The 20,669-nt window shown below is 44.7% G+C and overlaps 1 protein-coding gene across 2 annotated transcripts in view; it reads left to right on the top strand.

Annotated features, from left to right (window-relative positions):
* The window catches only part of adamts19 (ADAM metallopeptidase with thrombospondin type 1 motif 19), a 406,630-nt gene that overhangs the window by 288,144 nt on the left and 97,817 nt on the right, over positions 1 to 20,669 (top strand). For both annotated transcript variants that reach the window (XM_033017772.1, XM_033017773.1), the window contains 2 exons: positions 3,286 to 3,413; positions 15,100 to 15,220. In XM_033017772.1, the coding sequence (XP_032873663.1) occupies positions 3,286 to 3,413; positions 15,100 to 15,220 (249 nt within the window). The remainder of the gene's footprint in view (positions 1 to 3,285; positions 3,414 to 15,099; positions 15,221 to 20,669) is intronic.

The raw sequence follows: 20,669 nt of genomic DNA, 5'->3' as shown, positions 1-20,669 counted from the left end.
CGTACCGGCTGTTGAGATCCGCGGACGATGCGGTCTCCCAGGTTCTGCACACCGCTCTTTTTCATCTTGACAGAAGTTGGGGCTACGTGAGGATGCTGTTCATCGACTTCAGTTCAGCCTTCAACACGATAGTCCCCACCAGACTGGCTGAGAAGCTACTGGATTTGGGGCTCAACACCCCCCCTGTGTGCCTGGGTCCTGGACTTTCTCTCCACCAGGCCCCAGGTAGTCAAGATGGGATGAAATACATCGAAGTCCCTCACTCCGAGCACAGTATCCCCCCAGGGTTGCGTCTTCAGCCCCCTATTGTACTCCCTGTACACACATGACTGTGTGGCTAGGTTCAGCTCCAACTCGATAATCAAGTTTGCTGATGACACTGTGGTGGTGGGCCTGATCTCAGACAACGATGAGAAGGCCTACCGGGAGGAGGTGGCTGATCTGGCACTCTGGTGTCAGGACAACAGCCTCCTCTTGAACATCAAAAAAACTAAGGAGCTGATCGTGGACTTTAGGAGAGCACATCATCCGAGGACGTACACACCATTGAGGATAAATGGGGATACTGTGGATAGGGTGAGCTGTTTTAAATACCTGGGAGTCCACATCTCTGAGGATATGACATGGACATCACACGCTGCAGCACTCGTGAGTAAGGCAAGACAGTGCCTTTACCACCTCAGGCAATTGAGGAAATTCATAGTGTCTCTGAGGATCCTCCATGCTTCAACTCAGCGGCTGTGGAAAGCATCCTGTCCGGAAATATCACGATTTGTTTTGGGAATTGCTCTGCCCAGGACAAGAAGGCTCTGCAGAGAGTAGTGCGTTCGACCGAACGCACTATGGGAACTTCACTCGCCCCTCTGCAGGATCTATACATCAGAAGGTGTAACTCCAGAGCCAATAAGATCATGGGAGACCCCTTCCACCCCTGCAACAGACTGTTCCAGCTGCTACGGTCAGGCAAACGCCTCCGTTGCCATGCTGTGAGAACGGAGAGGTTGAGATGGAGTTTCTTCCCAGAGGCCATTAGGACTGTAAACTCCTACCACACCAGGGACTAACTTTACTGTAACACTCTACTGCTTTTTTTTTAAATTGCTGTTTTTTTCCTTTTTACTTCCTCCCACAATATGTAATATGTAAAAGAATATGTGTTTCTGTTACATTCTGTTTGTAGTTTGTTGTTTGTTTGTTTGTTTTTTGCACAAAGTCCACGAGCATTGCCACTTTTCATTTCACTGCACATCTCGTATGTGACGAATAAACTTGACTTGACTTGACTTGAACAGTAAATTAGTCAGAGGAGGCGCTTCCCTGACATAGCAGCTGGAACAGTCCGTTGTTAGGGTGGTAGGGGGTCCCTCATAATGTTGCTGTTTCTGGATCTGCACCTCCTGGTGTATAGGTCCTGTAGGGGGATGAATGTTCTTCCCATAGTGCATTCCGACAAATGCACTACTCTCTGCAGAGCCTTCCTGTCCTGGACAGAGCAGTTCCAAAACCAGACTGAGATGTTGCCGGACAAGATGCTTTCTACAGCGCCAGAATAGAAGCACTAAAGGATCCTCAAAGAGACTCTGAATTTCCTCAGCTGCCTGAGGTGGTAAAGGCGCTGCCTTGCCTTACTCACCAGTGTGGCAGTGTGAGTTGTCCATGTCAGATCCTCTGTGATGTGGACTCCCAGGTATTTGAAGCTGCTCACCCTATCCACAGTAGTCTCATTTATCTCCAATGTCCTCGGATGTTGAACCCTTCTAAAGTCCACAATCAGCTCCTTAGTTTTTGTGACATTCAAGAGGAGGCTGTTGTCCTGACACCAGAGTGCCAGATCAGCCACCTCCTCCCGGTAGGCCTTCTCATTGTTATCGGAGATCAGGCCCACCACCACAGTGTCATCAGCAAACTTGATGATCGAGTTGGGGCTGAACCTGGCCACACAGTCACGTGTGTGTACAGGGAGTACAGTAGGGAGCTGAGGACGCAACCCTGGGGGGATCCTGTGTTCAGGGTGCGGGGGTTGGAGGTATGTCTCCCCATCTTGACCACCTGGCGGTGAGAAAGTTCAGGACCTGGGCACACATGGGAGTGTTCACCCCAGTTCCAGCAGCTTCTCAGCAGGTCTGGTGGGGACTATGGTATTGAAAGCTGAACTGAAATCAATGAACAGCATCCTCACATAGCCCCCCTTCTGGCTGTCAAGGTGAGAGAGAGTGGTGAGCAGAACCTGGGAGACCGCATCATCCGTGGATCGTTTGGACGGTATGCGAACTGCAGTGGGTCCATGTACCATGCTTTTCATACTAACAGAGTGAACTGGGGAGAGTGTGCAGGAAATTTTATTGACCTCAGTATCTTGAGACAGTAAGGAGAAAAATTAGCCACCTACATTCTACATTAGTATGATTCACTCTTGCTGAAAGATAAGATCAGCCTTAGCTGTCAATATTCTGGAGCCATGTGGCAGCAGTGAGTCAGTGCCTTCAAGAAATGAAGAGAAAAAAATTGGCACAGATAAAAAGAACAATATTGCATAAAAGAGATGTTGGATGTTTGAGAGATACATCACCCTTTTAATAGCTCTATTGTACAGTATGGAACAAGTTGAATATGACTTCATTGTTGATTCAGCAACAGTGTCTTCAGTATTATTATAACACTACCTGTCAGAATTATATTTTTACTATCTTTTCACATCTGCATGTCCTATAGAGCAGATACCATTAACTTCTCTGGAAATATTTGGTAAATGTTCTTTTGAGACAAAACTGAGCCATAGATTTACATTAGGGTCATTTTGTGAGGATTTTTAAGTGGGTAGTTTTTAGTTCAATAATTGGTCTAAACATATGAATGTGTTCAGGTTGAATTGTTTTGCATTCTATTTTAATAAATCATAACTATTAAAGATAATTATGAAGCATTGACCTATTTTTTGAACTGGTTACTGCCTCTCTTTAAATAATACATGTTACAGCATTTCTTACATTATGAGGAGGTAATTTCACCAATATTATATTATGTTTGAAGTGTAGTGGGGCACATAGATTTAGATGGTAGAATTCATATTTTGATTGTTCACTGTTTTAAAGATTTTTTGACGGTTTTTAGAGAAATACATTAATAGGAATTCAATCAAATGTTGGAATATTGTGAATTCAATCAAAATCAGCATGTGAACTGACAAGTTAAATGATCAGGAAATATTTCTACAAAAGGCTTGATTGTAAAGTATAAACTAGACTAATGTATGATGTGTTTCATATTGTTTGATTTCCTGTCCAGAGGAACCTTGCGCACTCTTTTGTTCTCCCCTGGGGAAAGATCAGCCTATGCTGATCTCAGAGAAAGTGCTCGATGGAACGCCATGTGGTCTACATGAAGCAGACATCTGTGCTAATGGCACATGCCAGGTATGTACAATAAAGGCCAGTTAATATTAAATGCTGCATATAATCAATTGTTATTCCTCTTTGAAACTTCCATGCAATCTTTCAACGTCTAACATTACTCCAAGGCTGTGTCTTTATTTTAAAGCAATTATAAAATATAATTGCAATTACAGCTGCTTAATACTAAAACAAATAATTATACATTCTTCCGAACCTCAGAAATAGCATAAACTTAATGGCAACAAAACACTCAGTTAAATATGTAGGAAAGAACTGCAGATGCTGGTTTACACAAAAATAGACACAAAATGCTGGAGTAACTCAGTGGGTCAGGTAGCATCTCTGGAGAAATGGAATAGTTAAATAGTATGTTCTTGGACATAGTGCTACAGAAATTCATCTCAAATTCTTCTCCACCATATGAATGCTAGATTATCATTTTGGCGCTGCCCTGCAGCTGCGGCTCGCCTGCAGTCCGTTTGTCTTTTCTTTTCTTTTTCTTTTTTTCTTTGTGTCCTGTTTCAGTTTATTTTAGTATATTTTGGCTGTGTATGTGTGGGGGGGGGAGGAGAAACATGTTTTTGGTCTCTTCCTTCGGGGGGATGCGACCTTTTCTTGTCGTATCCCCCATCTCCGTCTGCGCTGAGGCCTAATGGCGGAGCTGGCGGCCTCCAACTGGGACCGACCTCGAGGCTCCGGAGGCAGAGCCAGGGCTTTCCATGAAGCTGGCCGACTTCGGGGCTGTGGTGGCGTTACGGCGGCAGCGACCCGACTTCCGGCCGCGGGCCTAGAGGACTCGGCCGCGGGCCCAGTGGACGGCAACGTCGGGAGCTCGCAGGTCCCAGGTTGGTGACCTGTTTTCCGGAGCCCCTGCGGCAACAGCTTCGTCCGCTGGACTGGAGGGTGGCAGCTTCGGCAGCTTCATCCGCCCCGGGCCGCGGAGTTTGAACCGGCCCATTCGCGGAGCGTGGATTCGGCCGCGGGACTTACTTACCATCACCCGGCGGGGTCACAACATCGGAAGCCTGGATCGCCTCAACGCAGAGGGAGAAGAAGGAAGGAAGCGACAAGGACTTTAAGACTTTTGCCTTCCATCACAGTGAGGAGGACCTGGTAGACTCACTGTGGTGGATGTTAAATCTGTGTTTATTGTGTGTTTTGTTATTTTATTCTATGGTATGACTGCAAGGCATGAAATTTCGTTCACACTGAAAAGTCTGAATGACAATAAAGGATACTTGACTTTACTCAAAGGAATTCACTTCTCAAAACTGGCATTGAATTCAGTGGAATTATAGGTCAAATGGCCCATGCTCACAACTGAATTTTGTACTTGCAATTAAAAATGAACTTGTACTTGGCATTGTCCATCTAATATTAAAATTGTTCAAGTTTTAATTTAAAATCACATTTAAAACAATAAACTTTTATTCACGAGCCATCCGCATTTTCTTTGCTGACAGTTCATTAAAAGGCACAAAAAAAATGACAAAGATACAGTTATGGAGTATTCAAAGATACAGTTATGGAGTCATTCACTATTGAAGCAGGTCCTTCAGCCCAACAACTCTACATCAACCATGAAGCAGCCAGTTGTACTAATCCCACACTTGCTACATTTTATTTATTTGACATTCACTCACTTATAGCTGAGTCTCACGTTGCGAGTTGACACAAGAGGTACCCCGAGTTCAAACTCGTGGGAATAACGTACGATTAACGTACGGAACTCGTGGACGCAACTTAGAGACTCGTGGCGATAACGGCAGGTACTCGTGAAACTTGTCAACTCTTGCAAAAAATCAAACATGTATAAAATTTTCCACGAGTCAATTTTACTCTTGTGGTTAAGAATTGAAACATTTTAACTCGTTGTAAGAATGTAGTGGCCCGTGCGTTTACCTTAGTGTATCGTGAGTCTACCGTGGGAACTCTTTAACTCAGCGGGCAGGCAGCAGCAGATTGTCGCACCCTTCAGTTTACCAGCGACAATCACCTGCCATAACGCGAGAGAGATCATGCACTGTTGTAGGTCTCCTTTGCACGTCGGTGTTTCTGTCTTTCTCCACTCATTGTTGGCCCTATCTGTCACCACCCCCACCTACACCCCTCTGCTTCCCGGCCATGTGTGTGACCCCTTCCCTCCCCTCTCCAGCTACCTACCCATTGCACCGGGCGCGGGGGCTTTGCACTGTCTTCACGTCGACAATGCCAGCAGGTCAGTGCCAGTCGCACCGGGGCAGTCGCTCCCTTCAGTTTCCCAGGGGGTCGGGACGGGACAGAAGTTGGGAGGGAAAGGTGGTGGTGGTGGGGGGGGGGATGGGTAGGTTAGGTGAGCAGGAGAGTGGGGTTGTTTGCAGTTGCAGAGGGAGGGGGCAAGGGCGGTACAATTCCCAGCGGGGCTGGGCTGGAGTTGCTGCTGGCTGTGGGTCTCTGGGTTATCCGTGCTTGCAGTGGGCCTGGTGGGCCTGGGGGTCGGTGTCCCGTTGGTCCTGACGTCTCCGGCCACCCCCCTGGACTGGAGCTGAGACTGGGAACTGTACCGCCCTTGCCCCCTCCCTCTGCAACTGCAAACAACCCCACTCTCCTGCTCACCTAACCCACCCATCCCCCCCCCCACCTGTCCCTCCCAACTCCTGTCCCGTTCCGACCCCCTGGGAAACTGAAGGGAGCGACTGCCCCGGGGCGACTGGCACGGACCTGCTGGCATCGTCCACGTGAAGACAGTGCAAAGCCCCCGCGCCGGTGCAATGGGCGGGGAGCTGGAGAGGGGAGGGAAGGAGTCACACACATGGCCGGGAAGCAGAGGGGTGTAGGTGGGGGTGGTGATAGATAGGGCCAACAATGAATGGAGAAAGACAGAAACACCGACGTGCAAAGGAGACCTACAACAGTGCATGATCTCTCTCGCGTTATGGCAGGTGATTGTCGCCTGCCCGCTGTTCCTGATGCTAAAGCCTTGGGATCGTTGCCCTTCGTGTTGGTGTGGAGGGGGAGGGGGGTATTGTGCTGTTTGGTCACCCCCTGCTATCCCAGGGACAGGGAGACACAGTGGCTTTTGAGACTGGTGGGCAATCACTTCCAAAGTGTCTGCCCACACAGTCAGTACACCTCTCCTACACTTGTCTCCCGTACTAAGATCATCCCGCAGAGAATGATCCCAGCCTAACCCAAGAGCCATGTCACCCCAGACAGATTAATGACCCCCCCCCCCCCCCCAAGCTCTCTCCACCTCAACTCACGCCTCGGCACCAAAGCAGCTCAGGAGGCGAACCCTGAGCTCCGTCTCCGAACAATCTGATGTGCACATCCGTCCACATTGAAAGATTTAATCTCCCGTCTCCCCGCAGTGTGTAGACATGGCAGTAAATTCAATTAAAACATATCAAACCTGTGTGTTTCAAACAAATTATAAGTATAACTGCTCTGGCACTGGATGGTGCGCATTTCCCCTTTGTAGGTCACATCAATAGATGCGGCCGCGCTGAATTCTATCTTTAAAACAAAGCCACAGGATGGAGAGGTCTTCTTTAACACTGTTGCTTATTAAAACATAACACTGTTGCTTATTAAAACAAACCTTCAATCAGGATTGGCTCAAGAGTAACTCGGGAGACGAACTTGGAACATCGCAGAAGTGACAATGAACGGCAAACTTGTCATACCCGTGGGAACTCGGTTAAACTCTTGATCATACACTTGCAATCTCGTACACAACCACGAGTCTTTCACTCGGGGTACCTCTTGTGTCAACTCGCAACGTGAGACTCAGCTTTAACAAGGACACGTTACAGTGCCAATTATGCAGGATTTTCCATGTGTTAAGTGGTCACAAACCATTTTTGCATCAATGTCATTGATATACATTCAATAGAAAAAAAATTGAGCAGGAACACAAGATCAGAACATTACTCAATTTGTTTAACACATCAGTTAGATTTTAGCTCACTGACTTTTAAATCAAATATAATAGCATGTCAAATAACTCTTCCCTGATGTAAAGGTTTGTGACCCAAAATCTAAACAGAAGACTCAAAGACAAATAACAAATCAGTAACACTACGCTTACTGAAGTGTGAGATTTTCTTTTTAAATTATCATACTGGGTTTAAACCCAGTTCATACTATTTATTGCTGTGGATTGTCAAGTGTTACAATCTGAACACCTTTGAAGAGAAATGACTGCATTGAATATTTCTGCACTGTGTGGCAGCTGTGAAAGACGAGTTCAGCCACGTTCAAAAGAATGACAACCCAGAGAACCCACTATAATCTCAGTAATAATTATGTTGCAGAAAAATGTTACCAAATAAATTTATGAGAAATTCTGTAGCAAATTGCTAAACGGCCACGCGTTGGATATCTGTAAAATTGGCCTCATTTATTGCAAATGCTTTTTCACAATGAACCAACCACAAAAGTTTACTTTGTAAAAAGGGTATAACGCCTGCATTTACCACCAGGCATTCTCCATGCAGATAATCACGATGACAATCTTACAGTATAGTAATTGATCCAAGCATGTTTTCAGATGAATTAGACAGCTGCTGAAATCAGGTTCAAAGCAACAAAAAACTGTAGATTGTATTAATAGCTTTTCCAACACCAATTAATTATATGGGGCTGAATCTTTTTGGCTGCGGCCAGTGAATCCAAAGGAAGTGCTGGCTAAAATGTGCCAGGTTTGCACAGGCCTGCACTGAATGGCATCTCTCACACTGCTGCTTGGCTCCTTCAGTTTAGTTTATTGTCACTTGTACCGGGTTACAATGAAAAGCTTTTGCTCCGTGCTATCCAGTCAGCAGGAAGACAATGCATGGTTACAATCGAGCCATTGTATATAGATACATTATAAGGGAACATTGTTTAGTGCAAGGTTAAGGCAGCAAAGTCCAAAGAAGGATAGTCCTCGTACATCCTGCTTGGCTTTGCTGGGATTTCCCCACATTACAGCAAGTCAAACTTGGTGAGTGACCAAACACTTTTCATTTCAATGGATGCTCTCACCCTGCAGAATTCTCACCGTGCATTTTCAAAATTATTTGATCTTTATTTGATTTAGTTTAGGTCAGTTTAGAGATACAGCGTAGAAACAGGCCCTTTGGCCCACCGAGTCCACGCCGACCAGCGATCCCCACACACTTACACTATCCTACACACACCATGGACAGCTTACAACTATACCAAGCCAATTAGCGTACACACCTGTGCATCTTTGGAGTTGATGTTTTTAATGAGATGTAAGTAAATTTGTGTTTCAATGCACTTTTTACTTTATAATTTTATTTACATTGACATTAAATGTAACAATTTTTTTAATATATTCAAAAGTGATTTTAAAGATACCTCACTGTAGATATTAGCAAAATATGATTGCCCAGCTCTGCTTACTGTCAAAGCCTACACTGTGCCACTTAGGTCTGTTGTCTGGATCATTGTTGACCTGTTCCAGGACACAGGTGTTTAAGTATAAGGAGAGATTGGACAAACTTGGATTGTTTTCTCAGCCATGTCAGATGCTTAGAAGGGACATGATAAAAGTATATAAAATTATGAGAGGCAAATATATAGGGTAGACAGTAAGAATCATATCCCCAGAGTGTAAATATCAATCACCAGAGTGCATAAGTTTAAGGTGAGAGGGGCAGAGTTTGAAGGCAGAGTGGGACGTTTTATATGCAGATACAGGTGCACAACCTTTTATCCGGAGTTCCGGAAACCGAAAAACTCCGAAAACCGGCCATTTTTTCCAGGATGTCGTCTGCACACCAAAGCTCGAGTTTGGCGCCAAACTTGACCCGAAACGACCCACGGTCAACCCAGGTCTGTACTACTGTAGCGGCTGCCTCCTCCCCGGAGACCGGGGAGACACTTAAATATCTGTAAATCATTGCTTAAATGTTAGTCAGTTAGTTTGGAGGGCTTTTATGTGAAGGGGGAAACTTTAATTCTTAGTCCCCTACCTGGTCGGAGAGGCGGGGAGCGGTCAATGCCTTACCGGGTCGCCGTGCAGTAAGCTCCGGAGCGCTGTGGCCGCCGACTCCCAGCTGGGGCTGCGGGCGTCCGGCCGCGGAGCGGCTGCCTCCTCCCCGCCTCTCCGACCAGGTAGGGGACTAAGAATTAAAGTTTCCCCCTTCACCCCCCCCACCACATAAAATCCCTCCAAACTAACTGACTAACATTTATGCAATGGTTCCCCGGTCTCCGGGGAGGAGGCAGCCGCTCCAGACTTTTCAAGCCGCCCGCGCTACCTACCTAATCTACGTTAAAAATCTTCCATTCGGAAATCCAAAAAATTCCGATATCCGACAAGTGTCTGGTCCCAAGGCTTTCGGATAAAAGGTTGTGCACCTGTAGTGGTAGGTGCCTAGAATGTGGTGGAGGAGGCAGATACGACAGTGACGTTTGAGAAGCTTTTAGAGAGGCACGTGGATATGTAGGGAATAGAAAGGCATTCATTGTGTGTAAGCAGATATTATCACTCTTGTCACAGTTTATTCTGTTTATTAGAAGTATGCAGCAGGCAACTCATGAAACAAATTGTTAGAAATGAAACTTGTACCATTGTAACTTTTTAACACATACTTTATTCAGTTTTTATTTGTAGCCGATTCCTATAGTGAACGTAGAATGAGCCCTGTGTTGTATGATAGATGATGTTAGTAAGGTAGACAAGTTTAAATGTTAAAGCGAATTGCCATAGGGCGGACTATTGAGCAGCTGCTAGACCTCCATCGTTGCCTTTCTCTAAACTGTACCCGTAAACCTTTCCATCTGTCCATCTAAGTGAACATCAAACATTTACTTATCCTTTAATTATGTTTCTTTTGCATTGTAGATGATCCATCGAAAATTTCTGTGATCCAACTGCTACATTAGATTTAGTGCCTTAAACATAATCATAATGTATCTTTTAGTCTTTAAAAGAATTAAACAACCAATTTTAGAGACTTTTTTTCCGTGATTTAGGAAAACTTTGTGGAAAAATGAGATACATCATCCACTTAACAATACATTTGATAATATTCGTAACTGTTAACAGATTGCGTAAGACACATACGGATGGAACTAAGAGAAAGTTCAGTGGGTTGGTGGCAATTGGATTTAAATGAAGCAGATAGCATTACTTTAACAATGCATTCATTGCATGATTTGGGATAAATATTAAAGATTAACGAAGTAGACATGAGCATGAGTGTTAATATAAAGAACATTTTGTTCATTGCTCTAATCACTGACATACATAGCAAGATTCAGTAAGATGATAGGTAAGGATTGTATAGATAACAACTACCTCCTGACTTATTTAGGTATGTAAACCGACCAGGTTGTATGGTTGTAATCAGTAAAATCTTGGTCTCAGCAATCGCAACAAAAGTTTCGGAACATTTGACAATGAGTGCAGGCTAAAAGAAGCAAAAATGTATGATAGACATTTGTCATGTTTTTCTATATGTACCCATAAAGGCTCAGAGATTCCACCGGAAAAAAAGCTGCAATTTTCCCAAAGCAGCCAAAGCAGTGCAAAAGATGAATTATCAGAAGAAAATTCATTGCAGTTAAAGTGCATGTGGTCATTAATGCTGTCTGATAAATGTTACTCCAGAAGCCAACCCTGCTCAGAAAAATGCCCTCAGTCCAAGACTGGATGAATCATCATTGCAAATTTCCACTGATTAAGCTCATTTTCAAGGAAGCTCTGAAAATAGCATTATTTTTTGGTGCAGGGCACTATTAGTTACCTACTAAATATTGTAAAATATGAATATGTATTTCAGTTACTAAGAAGCTAACATCAGTGAGGCAAAGAGATGACCTCATAAAGCATTTTGAAATCGCGACTATTCACAGGAGATGTTTTCAAAACATCTCATGTTTTATGATAAATTCATGTTGAACTGCATTCATAAAAGTCCACCTGGTAACTGGTTTTAAATATATGAAGGTTTTTTAATCAAAGGCAAGTGGGTGTATGGAATGAGCTGCTAGAGGAGGTAGTTGGAGGCAGGTACTATCGCAATGTTTAAGAAACACTTAGACAGACACATGGATAGGACAGGTTGAGAGGGAGGTGGGCCAAACACAGGCACGTGGGACTAGTGTAAATGGGCCATGTTGGTCTGCATGGGCAAGTTGAACCGAAGGGCCTGTTTTCACATTGTATGACTCATATGAACCAAACACAAAAACTGCCATAAATTCTCAGGGAGTCAGGTAGTACCATTGGTTATTGGTAGGGCGGCACAATGGCGCAGTGGTAGACTTCTATGATATAGCAACAGAGACACGGCATCAATCCCGACTATGGACTATGCTGTCGGTATGGAGTTTGTATGTTCTCCCTTTGACCACATAGATTTTCTTCGGGTGGTCCGGTTTCACCCCACATTTCAAAGACGTGCAGGTTTGTAAGTTAATTGGCTTCTGTAAATTGTCCCTAATATGTAGGTTAGAACTAACGTATGGGTTAATGTTCTGCGTTGGAAATTAAACTTAACTAAAAATCCATTTTGCATTCTCATGAAAGATTAGTGGCCTGGAATATGGGCCAGGACTTACTGATCTTGTTCCCTGCATGAAATTGCTGCTAGCTGCCTATGTTTAGCTTGTGCAGACACCCAGGCTAATCTCACAGAACTTTCAGCAGTGTGATCTCAGCTGGGCCTGAGAGAGAGCAATGGGAAAACTCTGCAGAAACCAAACCACCACTAACAGCCCTTGACAGCCAACAGAGCTTTGCCAGCTGTAACTGAGCTGTGTAATGTTTGGCCTTCACAGACCCTTTGCCACTGGTTCAGGACCTCTCTCAGTTGAATGCATGTGGCAGTTGTGTACAGGCCCTCCCTGGGTTACAAACGCCTGACCTATGGACACCTGGTACATACAAGCGAGCTTTAACAATCAGTGGCTGGTTTGAGCCAAGCAGAGCTGGGAGGGCTGGGCAGACTCACCCACCCACTCACTGTGTTGGTGATGGTTCGAGCCACACCTGCTCACTCTCCCATCACAGCTGCTTCCGGTATCCTCTCCCACGCGCTGTTTGTTCATCATTTCTGACAGATGGAAAATTCGGATAATGAGCAATTCTCAGCAATGAAATGCTTTTGTAACCAGGGCTTTACCTAGCAACATCCCGTCATCAATTGGGAGCTGGAATGCCTGAACTCTTATGGACAGTCCCAACAACAGTGATCTGGGATAAAGGGAGAGCAAGCCCTCCCCGACCCTATAGAACATATCCACAGTTTAAAAACATTTTTTTTAAACACTAAAATGAATAAAAGAGTTAACCTGCCCTGCAGTTGTGTCTCTAATGCCCCTATCCCACTTAGGAAACCTGAACGGAAAGTGAGACCTTTTTTTCACCCAGTTTTATTCCACCAGGGAGGTCTTACCTTCCACTACCTGCAACCTCCGGCAACCACCTTCAACCAGCATCGCAACTGGCTTTGACTAAAAAATGACCAATTTTTAAAACGGCAACCTATTTTTAGTCGCGGCTGGTTTTGAATTTTTTTAAATAATCACCGGAACATAGAAGAAGCGGAAACCACTTTCGACCATTAGAGAGATTGACAAAAACCTCCGGGAACCGCACGGAAACCTTGGGTGGGGCGCAAAGTCTCCAAAGGTTTCCGTTCAGGTTTCTTAAGTGGGACAGGGGCAAAACTCTATGCCTTGTAATCCCCTGTGAAATCAAGAGAGCCATGGGTGTTGCTCAGGATCCGTGAGGTGAATCAATTCATTAGGGCTACTCTGCCAGACAATGAGGGAATCAGTGGCAGCAAGTCCTGGATTTGCTCATTTTTTTAGCATGTTCAGCGGCTGGTTCTGGCCAATGACCAGCTCGTGATCTATTAACACTATTTGCATACCTGCTTCTTCTGCCTAAACTGCTGAGTTTCCCCAGCATTTTTTATTTATTTTTTTGGTTTAGTTTTTACAGGGAAAAAAAACAAATTATATTGTAAAAGACAATAGATTTAATGTTTATGATCGTGCAATCAATTTGAGCCAATATTTGAACCATTTGGAAAAGTACCACATTATTGTCAGTGTATTTTGAGGACAGACCCTCACAGTGCCCAAAGCTAAAACTGCTTACCATGTTTAAAGTTCCCCATTTCTTTCCTTATAAAGAACATCGACATTTTATTCTAAATAAATGCCAATCAATTTGTGACTGCTGGCCATAAGTACCCTGATTGTCTCGATAAAAGTTTTATTTCATAAATTCCTTGTGGTGCAAGTAAATCTTGTTTAAGTTTGCACAAATTCCGCTTTGCCCTTGATGATAACTACTAGGAGAAAGGTAGTTAAAGAACACGACTGCACATAGTTTGGAGTTTTGTCTAGAACTATGTTCTAAATGGTACAGGAGCCATATCTGTACACCAGTACTTTGCTAGCTCAGTGCACTTGCCAAGGGAACAAGACCTCCCACAGCTTGCAAGTTTGAATAGTTCTAGTTTTAAGCCGCACTAAGTGTGCAGTGCAGCAGTTACCATTAATAAACCTGGCAGAGCCCCCTAGAACTTGTGCCAGTCTAACCACACATTGTATGTCTTACTGGGAAATTAGGGATTCCTTTCCACAGGCGTTTAGTTTAGTTTATCTTTGTCACATGTACCAAGGTACAGGGGAAAGCTTTTAGAGGCACTTAAAGACCATTAAAGCTGAAGTAAATAAAAATGGTCATTATTAACGATACCATACGATACAATAGATCTTTATTCATCCCCGGAGGGAAATTAAACATTTTTATAACAATTAAAAAATACCTTTAACCATTGAATAGTGTGAATAGTTCTAGTTTTAAGCCGCATTAAGTGTGCAGTGCAGCAGTGACCACTAATAAACCTAGCAGAGCCACAAAGAACCTGTGCCAGTCTAACCACACATTGTATGTCTTACTGGGAAATGAGGGATCCCTTTCCCCAGGCACAATACATAATCCCCAGGGCCCCTTCGGTTTTCACAGCAAAAAACCTCCATGGGGTTTTGTCTATACTTGAAGTTTGCACGAATCAGATAGACCAGAGAATAATCCTGCCTCTTCTACAACTGGACTGATCACTCGGACATATCCTGTTCAATTAAGCCTTATGTTTGGGAATGATGAACCCTGGTGGTACCTGGTACTGATAGCTCACTGTAAAGCTCACTTTTAACCAGGAATGGGCAATAGCAGGCAGAGGCAGCACCAGAATCAAACCTAGGCAACAAGATGCGGGTGGTTGCCGGTAGGAGTGTGATTCCAGATGTTAGAAGGAATATTCGTGGCTTTCAGATAGTCCTAATGGATTAATTCCTCTCTGGTGCTCAGAGTGTTATCTTTGGTCCTCCTGGTACCACAAAAGAAATGAAATAACATTTAGGAGTAGTAGCCAGTTGGCTTTGCTCTTCATGATGTCCCACACATTGTAATTGGAATCCAGATCAGATATTTAAAGAGGAAGCTGTCCCCCCCGCCAGTTCAGAAAATTGTTGTAAAAAGAAAAAAAATGAGGTAAAGGATTGGAACCTCATTGGGTTGATATCCAGGACTATTTTAGCCACTAGACTGATTCATTCCTACTCGGTGGGCAAGGTTGCATTCATTCCATGAATTTTCTGTGCATATATCTGTAAGTATAATATAAATTGCTATGTTACAAGGAAGCAGTTATCTATAATTCAACAAGAGTATGCTATATTTTTTTCACAGAAAATTGGTTGTGATGATGTATTAGGATCGTCAGCCAGAGAAGATCATTGTGGTGTTTGTAATGGGAATGGAAGATCATGCAAAGTCATCAAAGGAGACTTTAATCATACCAGAGGAGCAGGTATGTTGGCTCATTCTGTGAACTTTCAATGTTTCTGGTCTGTTGAGTCTTTCCTACTATGAAATATCATCATGATGATCTCTCTGCGATTGGCGTCTAAGTCGCAAAATGTTCTCCTTATTCTCAAACTATGCCTACTCCTCAGATTCGTTTGTATGTTAATTGCCTTCTATAAATTGCCTTAGTGTGTAGGGAGGAGCGCGAACGTAGAAACAGTATGAATGGGTGATCGATGGTCATTGGACTCAGTGAGCCGAAGGGCCTGTTTCCACACTATCTTTCAATCAGTCAATCCTTAGTTAGGGGAAACACCCTCCTTGCATCTAGCCTGGCAAGCACTTTAAGAATTTTCTTCAAATAAAAGACACAAAGTGATCCCCAAAAGACACAAATAGATCCACAAAGTGACGGCGGCGTTGTAATGGCGGCGGTCCCTGCAGTCCGTCTGTCCTTTAAAAACTTTTGTCCTATTTAATGTGTAGTTTGCTGTGATTTTTTAATATTGTTTTTAACTGTGTATATGTGGGGCGGGGGGGGGCGGGACTTTTAAATCTCTTCCCTGCATGGGAGACCCGACCTTTTCCCTGTCAGGTCTCCGTTGTCGTTGGAGCCTAGCACCTTAATGGCCGCGGGACTTACCATCGCCCGCTGGGGGATTTAACATCGGGAGAGGATGGAGAGCAGGGGAGAGAGAAGACTTTGCCTTCCATCACAGTGAGGAGGAGATTCACTGTGATGGATGTCTGTGTGAATTGAGTTGGTTGTGTGTCTTGTAAAATTGTTTATTTTTGTTGTATGGTTGCAGAAACCAAAGTTCCTAATGGAAAAATAATGTTCATTGAATTGAAAGTGCTGGAGTAACTCAGTGGGTCAGCAGGCCTGGATAAAGTGAACAAGGAGAGGATATTTCCACTAGTAGGAGAATCTAGCCCCAGAGGACATACAGTGCCCTCTATAATGTTTGGGACAAAGACCCATCATTTATTTATTTGCCTCTGTACTCCACAATTTGAGATTTGTAATAGAAAAAAATCACACGTGGTTAAAGTGCACATTGTCAGATTTTAATAAAGGCCATTTTTATACATTTTGGTTTCACACAGCAGTGTTTATACATAATACCCCCCCATTTCAGGGCACATGGTTTCACGGGTGTTTGTAATTGCTCAGGAGTGTTTAATTGCCTCCTTAATGCGGGTATAATGGGCCTGTCCCACTTAGGCGACTTTTTAGGGGATTGCAGGAGACTCTGCGGTCGCCACATGTTTGTGGATGGTTGCCGGGGAGTCGCCTTCATGGTTGTGAGGAGTTCCCGCATTCTGTGGTTGCTGCAAATTTTTCAACATGTTGAAAAATTTGTGGCGACCAGAATGAAGCCGCCATGGAGAGTAGCGAGAATTCTCGTGTCATAGATGGGTCGCCAGGAGGTCCTAGTGAGTTGTCAGGAGGTCAAAGGTTATCATAGGTTCTCGTAGGTTGTAGCTAGTGCTGACCGGTGAATTTAATTGGCTCATTGGGGATAAAAAACATTTGCAGTAGTTTTCAGAGCCAAGGATATCCAACCCGGTAATGTTAAATGTCCGCCGAGCTTCACAGCCGTGTATCTCTGGCTTCTTAAAAGTTGTCCCCACTCCTTCTCCCCCCTCTTTTAAAGGACTTACCGTTCATTGTGCTATAGCCATCTTAATTACAGTGCCAACCTTCCTGTTCATCGCGGTGTGTGTCTGTATCACCTTGGCTTTGCACCGTGTGAATTTCACTCAGACAGCGCTCCCCCCGCTTGCCCTGTCCCCCGCCTGCATAACGGGCTGGTGAAGGAAGTGATGTGTGTGAGTGTATGTGTTTCACTCTGACAGTCGCCGGCAGTCGCCTGAAAAAAAGTGGGACAGGCCCATAAGAGAGCTCTCAGCACCTACTCTTTCCTCCTGTCTTTCCATCAACTTTGGAAACTTTTATTGCTGTTTATCAACATGACCAAAGTTGTGCCAATGAAAGTCAAAGAAGCCATTATGAGACAGAGAAATAAGAATAAAACTGTTAGAGACATCAGCCAAACCTTAGGCTTACCAAAATCAACTGTTTGGAACATTATTAAGAAGAAAGAGAGCACTGGTGAGCTTACTAATTGCAAAGGGATTGGCAGGTCTCCACAGCTGATGACAGAAGAATTCTCTCTGTAATAAAGAAAAATCCCCAAACACCTGTCCGACTGATAGAAACATAGAAAATAGGTGCAGGAGTAGGCCATTCGGCCCTTCGAGCCTGCACCGCCATTCAATATGATCATGGATGATCATCCAACTCAGTATCCTGTACCTGCCTTTTCTCCATACCCCCTGATCCCTTTAGCCAAAAGGGCCACATCTAACTCCCTCTTAAATATAGCCAATGAACTGGCCTCAACTACCTTCTGTGGCAGGGAATTCCACAGATTCACCACTCTCTGTGTGAAAAATGTTTTTCTCATCTCTGTCCAGGAGTCAGATGTGGATTTGTCAATGACCACTGTCCGCAGAAGATTTCATAAACATAAATACAGAGGCTATACTGCAAGATGCAAGCCACGGGTTAGCCACAAAAATAGGATGGCCAGGTTACAGTTTGTCAAGAAGTACTTAAAAGAGCTACCACAGTCTGGAAAAGGGTCTTGTGGACAGATGAGGCAAAGATTAACATATCAGAGTGATGGCAAGAGCAAAGTATGGAGGAGTGAAGATACTGCCCAAGATCCAAAGCATACCACCTCATCTGTGAAACATGGTGAAGGGGTGTTATGGCCTGGGCATGTGTGGCTGCTGAAGGTACTGGCTCATTTATCTTTATTAATTATACAACTGCTGATGGTAGTAGCATAATGAATTCTGAAGAGTATAGACACATCGTATCTGCTCAAGTTCAAACAAATGCCTCAAAACTCGTTGGCCGGTGGTTCATTCTACAGCAAGACAATGATCCCAAACATACTGCTAAAGCAAAGGAGTTTTTCAAAGCTAAAAAATGGTCAATTCTTGTGGCCAACTCAATCACCCGATCTGAAACCAATTGAGCATGCCTTTTATATGCTAAAGAGAAAACTGAAGGGGACTAGCCCCCAAAACAAGCATAAGCTAAAGATGGCTGCAATACAGGCCTGGCAGAGCATCACCAGAAAAGACACCCAGCTACTGGTGATGTCCATGAATCGCAGACTTCAAGCATTCATTGCATGCAAACGATATGCAAAAAATGCCAAACATGACTACTTTCATTTACATGACATTGCTGTGTCCCAAACATTATGGTGCCCTGAAATGGGGCACTATGTATAAAGACTGCTTTAATTTCTACATGGTGAAACCAAAATGTATAAAAATGGCCTTTATTAAAATCTGACAATGTGCACTTTAACCACGTGTGATTTTTTTCTATTACAAATCTCAAATTGTGGAGTACAGAGGCAAATAAATAAATGATGGCTCTTTGTCCCAAACATTATGGAGGGCACTGTAGTTTCAGAAAGATTAGAAAGAATTCTTTATTCTGAGAGTGGTGAATGTGAAATTAATTGCCACCGACATCTGTGGAGGCCAAGTCAGTGGATATTTTTATGGCTGAGATTGACAGATTCTTGATTAGCAGGGGTTATGGGGATAAGGCAGGAGAATGGGTTTGACGGGGATACTTAGATCAGCCATGATTGAATGGCAGAGTAGACTTGATGGGCCGAATGGCCTAATTCTGCTCCTAGAACTTATGAACATGTCAGGCAGCGCTCAGGAGAACATGGATAGGTTATATTTCAGGTCGGGGCCCTTCTTCAGACTTTTCTTAGTTGTTATGTATCTCCTTTTGAACCCTTTAAAATAAAATCCAGTCTCAGTCAGGTCAATCTCTTCTAATAAGGCATCCCCCAAAACCAATCTGCACTCCAAAGTGGCAAATGCATCTTTTCTTAGGGAAGAAAACTGTGTATAATACTCAAGTGGCAAAAGCAGTAGCTAAACTGAGGCAAAGTAAAAGACCATTCAATGTTATCTTAGTCAAACAGTGGAGTGAAGGCTCAACCTGAGGTCTGTTTCAGCTGGAAATGGTCATCATCAGTGGTCATCGATTGTGGTGGGAGCAGACAATGGTTCTGGGCTTTTCAATGTTTACCCAGGAGGATATTTTTAATCTGTGGCATGTAAAATGTACATTCTATTACAGGTGCACAACCTTTTATCCGAAAGCCTTGGGACCAGACACTTTTCGTAATTCGGAATTTTTCGGCTTTCGGAATGGAAGATTTTTAGCGTAGATTTTAACGGCTGGCTCAGTGGTAGAGTGCTCGGCTCATATCCGCAAGGTCGCAAGTTTGCGCCTCGATCCCGGCAGTTACTCGATCGCGAGTTTGAGTCTTCAATGTAGTTTTTTCTTGCAGAATAGGAGAGAATAGGGAGGGTTAGGCTGGGATCATTCTCTGCGAGATGATCTTAGTGCGGGAGACAAGTGTAGGAGAGGTGTACTGACTGTGTGGGCAGAACTTTGGAAGTGATTGCCCACCATTCTCAAAAGCCGCTGTGTCTTCCTGTCCCTGGGATAGCAGGAGGCGATCAAACAGCACAATACCCCCCTCCCCTTCCAACACAAGAGGAACCCGCTCCCTGATGGGCCGCTATGGCGACAAGTGGCAGTTCGCCCACAGCCCGAGCTGCGCCAGCCCAAGAACAAGACGTACCTTGCACACCATCAGCTTCTGCCCCTACGGGGAGCGTGTTCCTCTGGAGTTGGAGCGGGGCTGGGCTGGAGTTGCTGATCTGGGATCTCCGTGCTTGCAGTGGGCCTGGGGGTCGGTGTCCCGATGAGGGGGCGCAGCTCGGGCTGTGGGCGAACTGCCACTTGTCGCCGTAGCGGCCCATCGGGGAGCGGCTTCTGGAGTTGGAACGGGGCTGGGCTGCTGCTGGCTGTGGGTCTCTGGGATCTCCGTGCTTGCAGTGGGCCTGGGGGTCGGTGTCCCGTTGGTCCTGACGTCTCCGGTGACTGGCACTGACCTGCTGGCATCGCCGACGTGAAGACAGTGCAAAGCACCCGCGCCGGTGCAATGGGCGGGGAGCTGGAGAGGGGAGGGAAGGGGTCACACACATGGCCGGGAAGCAGAGGGGTGTAGGTGGGGTGAAACTGAAGGGAGCGACAATCTGCTGCTGCCTGCCCGCTGAGAAAAAGTTCCCACACAAGACTCAGGATACACTGTGTATCGTGAGTCTACCGTGGGAACTTTTTAACTCAGCGGGCAGGCAGCAGCAGATTGTCAATTATTAACCCTCCCGCGCAATATACCCTCACCTTCTCTTTTATGAATGGGGATTTAGTTCCCCTTTCTTCGAGGACCGACCAGAGGTTCCGCTGTCACCTCTGCGGGCTGCCCTCGGTGAACGTCTTCAAGGACCTTTCTTCAAGGACCGAAAAAATGTCCGCTATTCGGAGCTTTTCG

Source organism: Amblyraja radiata, chromosome 3, assembly GCF_010909765.2.
Source record: "Amblyraja radiata isolate CabotCenter1 chromosome 3, sAmbRad1.1.pri, whole genome shotgun sequence".
Lineage (NCBI taxonomy): Eukaryota > Metazoa > Chordata > Chondrichthyes > Rajiformes > Rajidae > Amblyraja > Amblyraja radiata.
The sequence above is the reverse complement of the archived record's forward strand: the minus strand, read 5'-3'. Positions and strand labels throughout refer to the sequence as shown.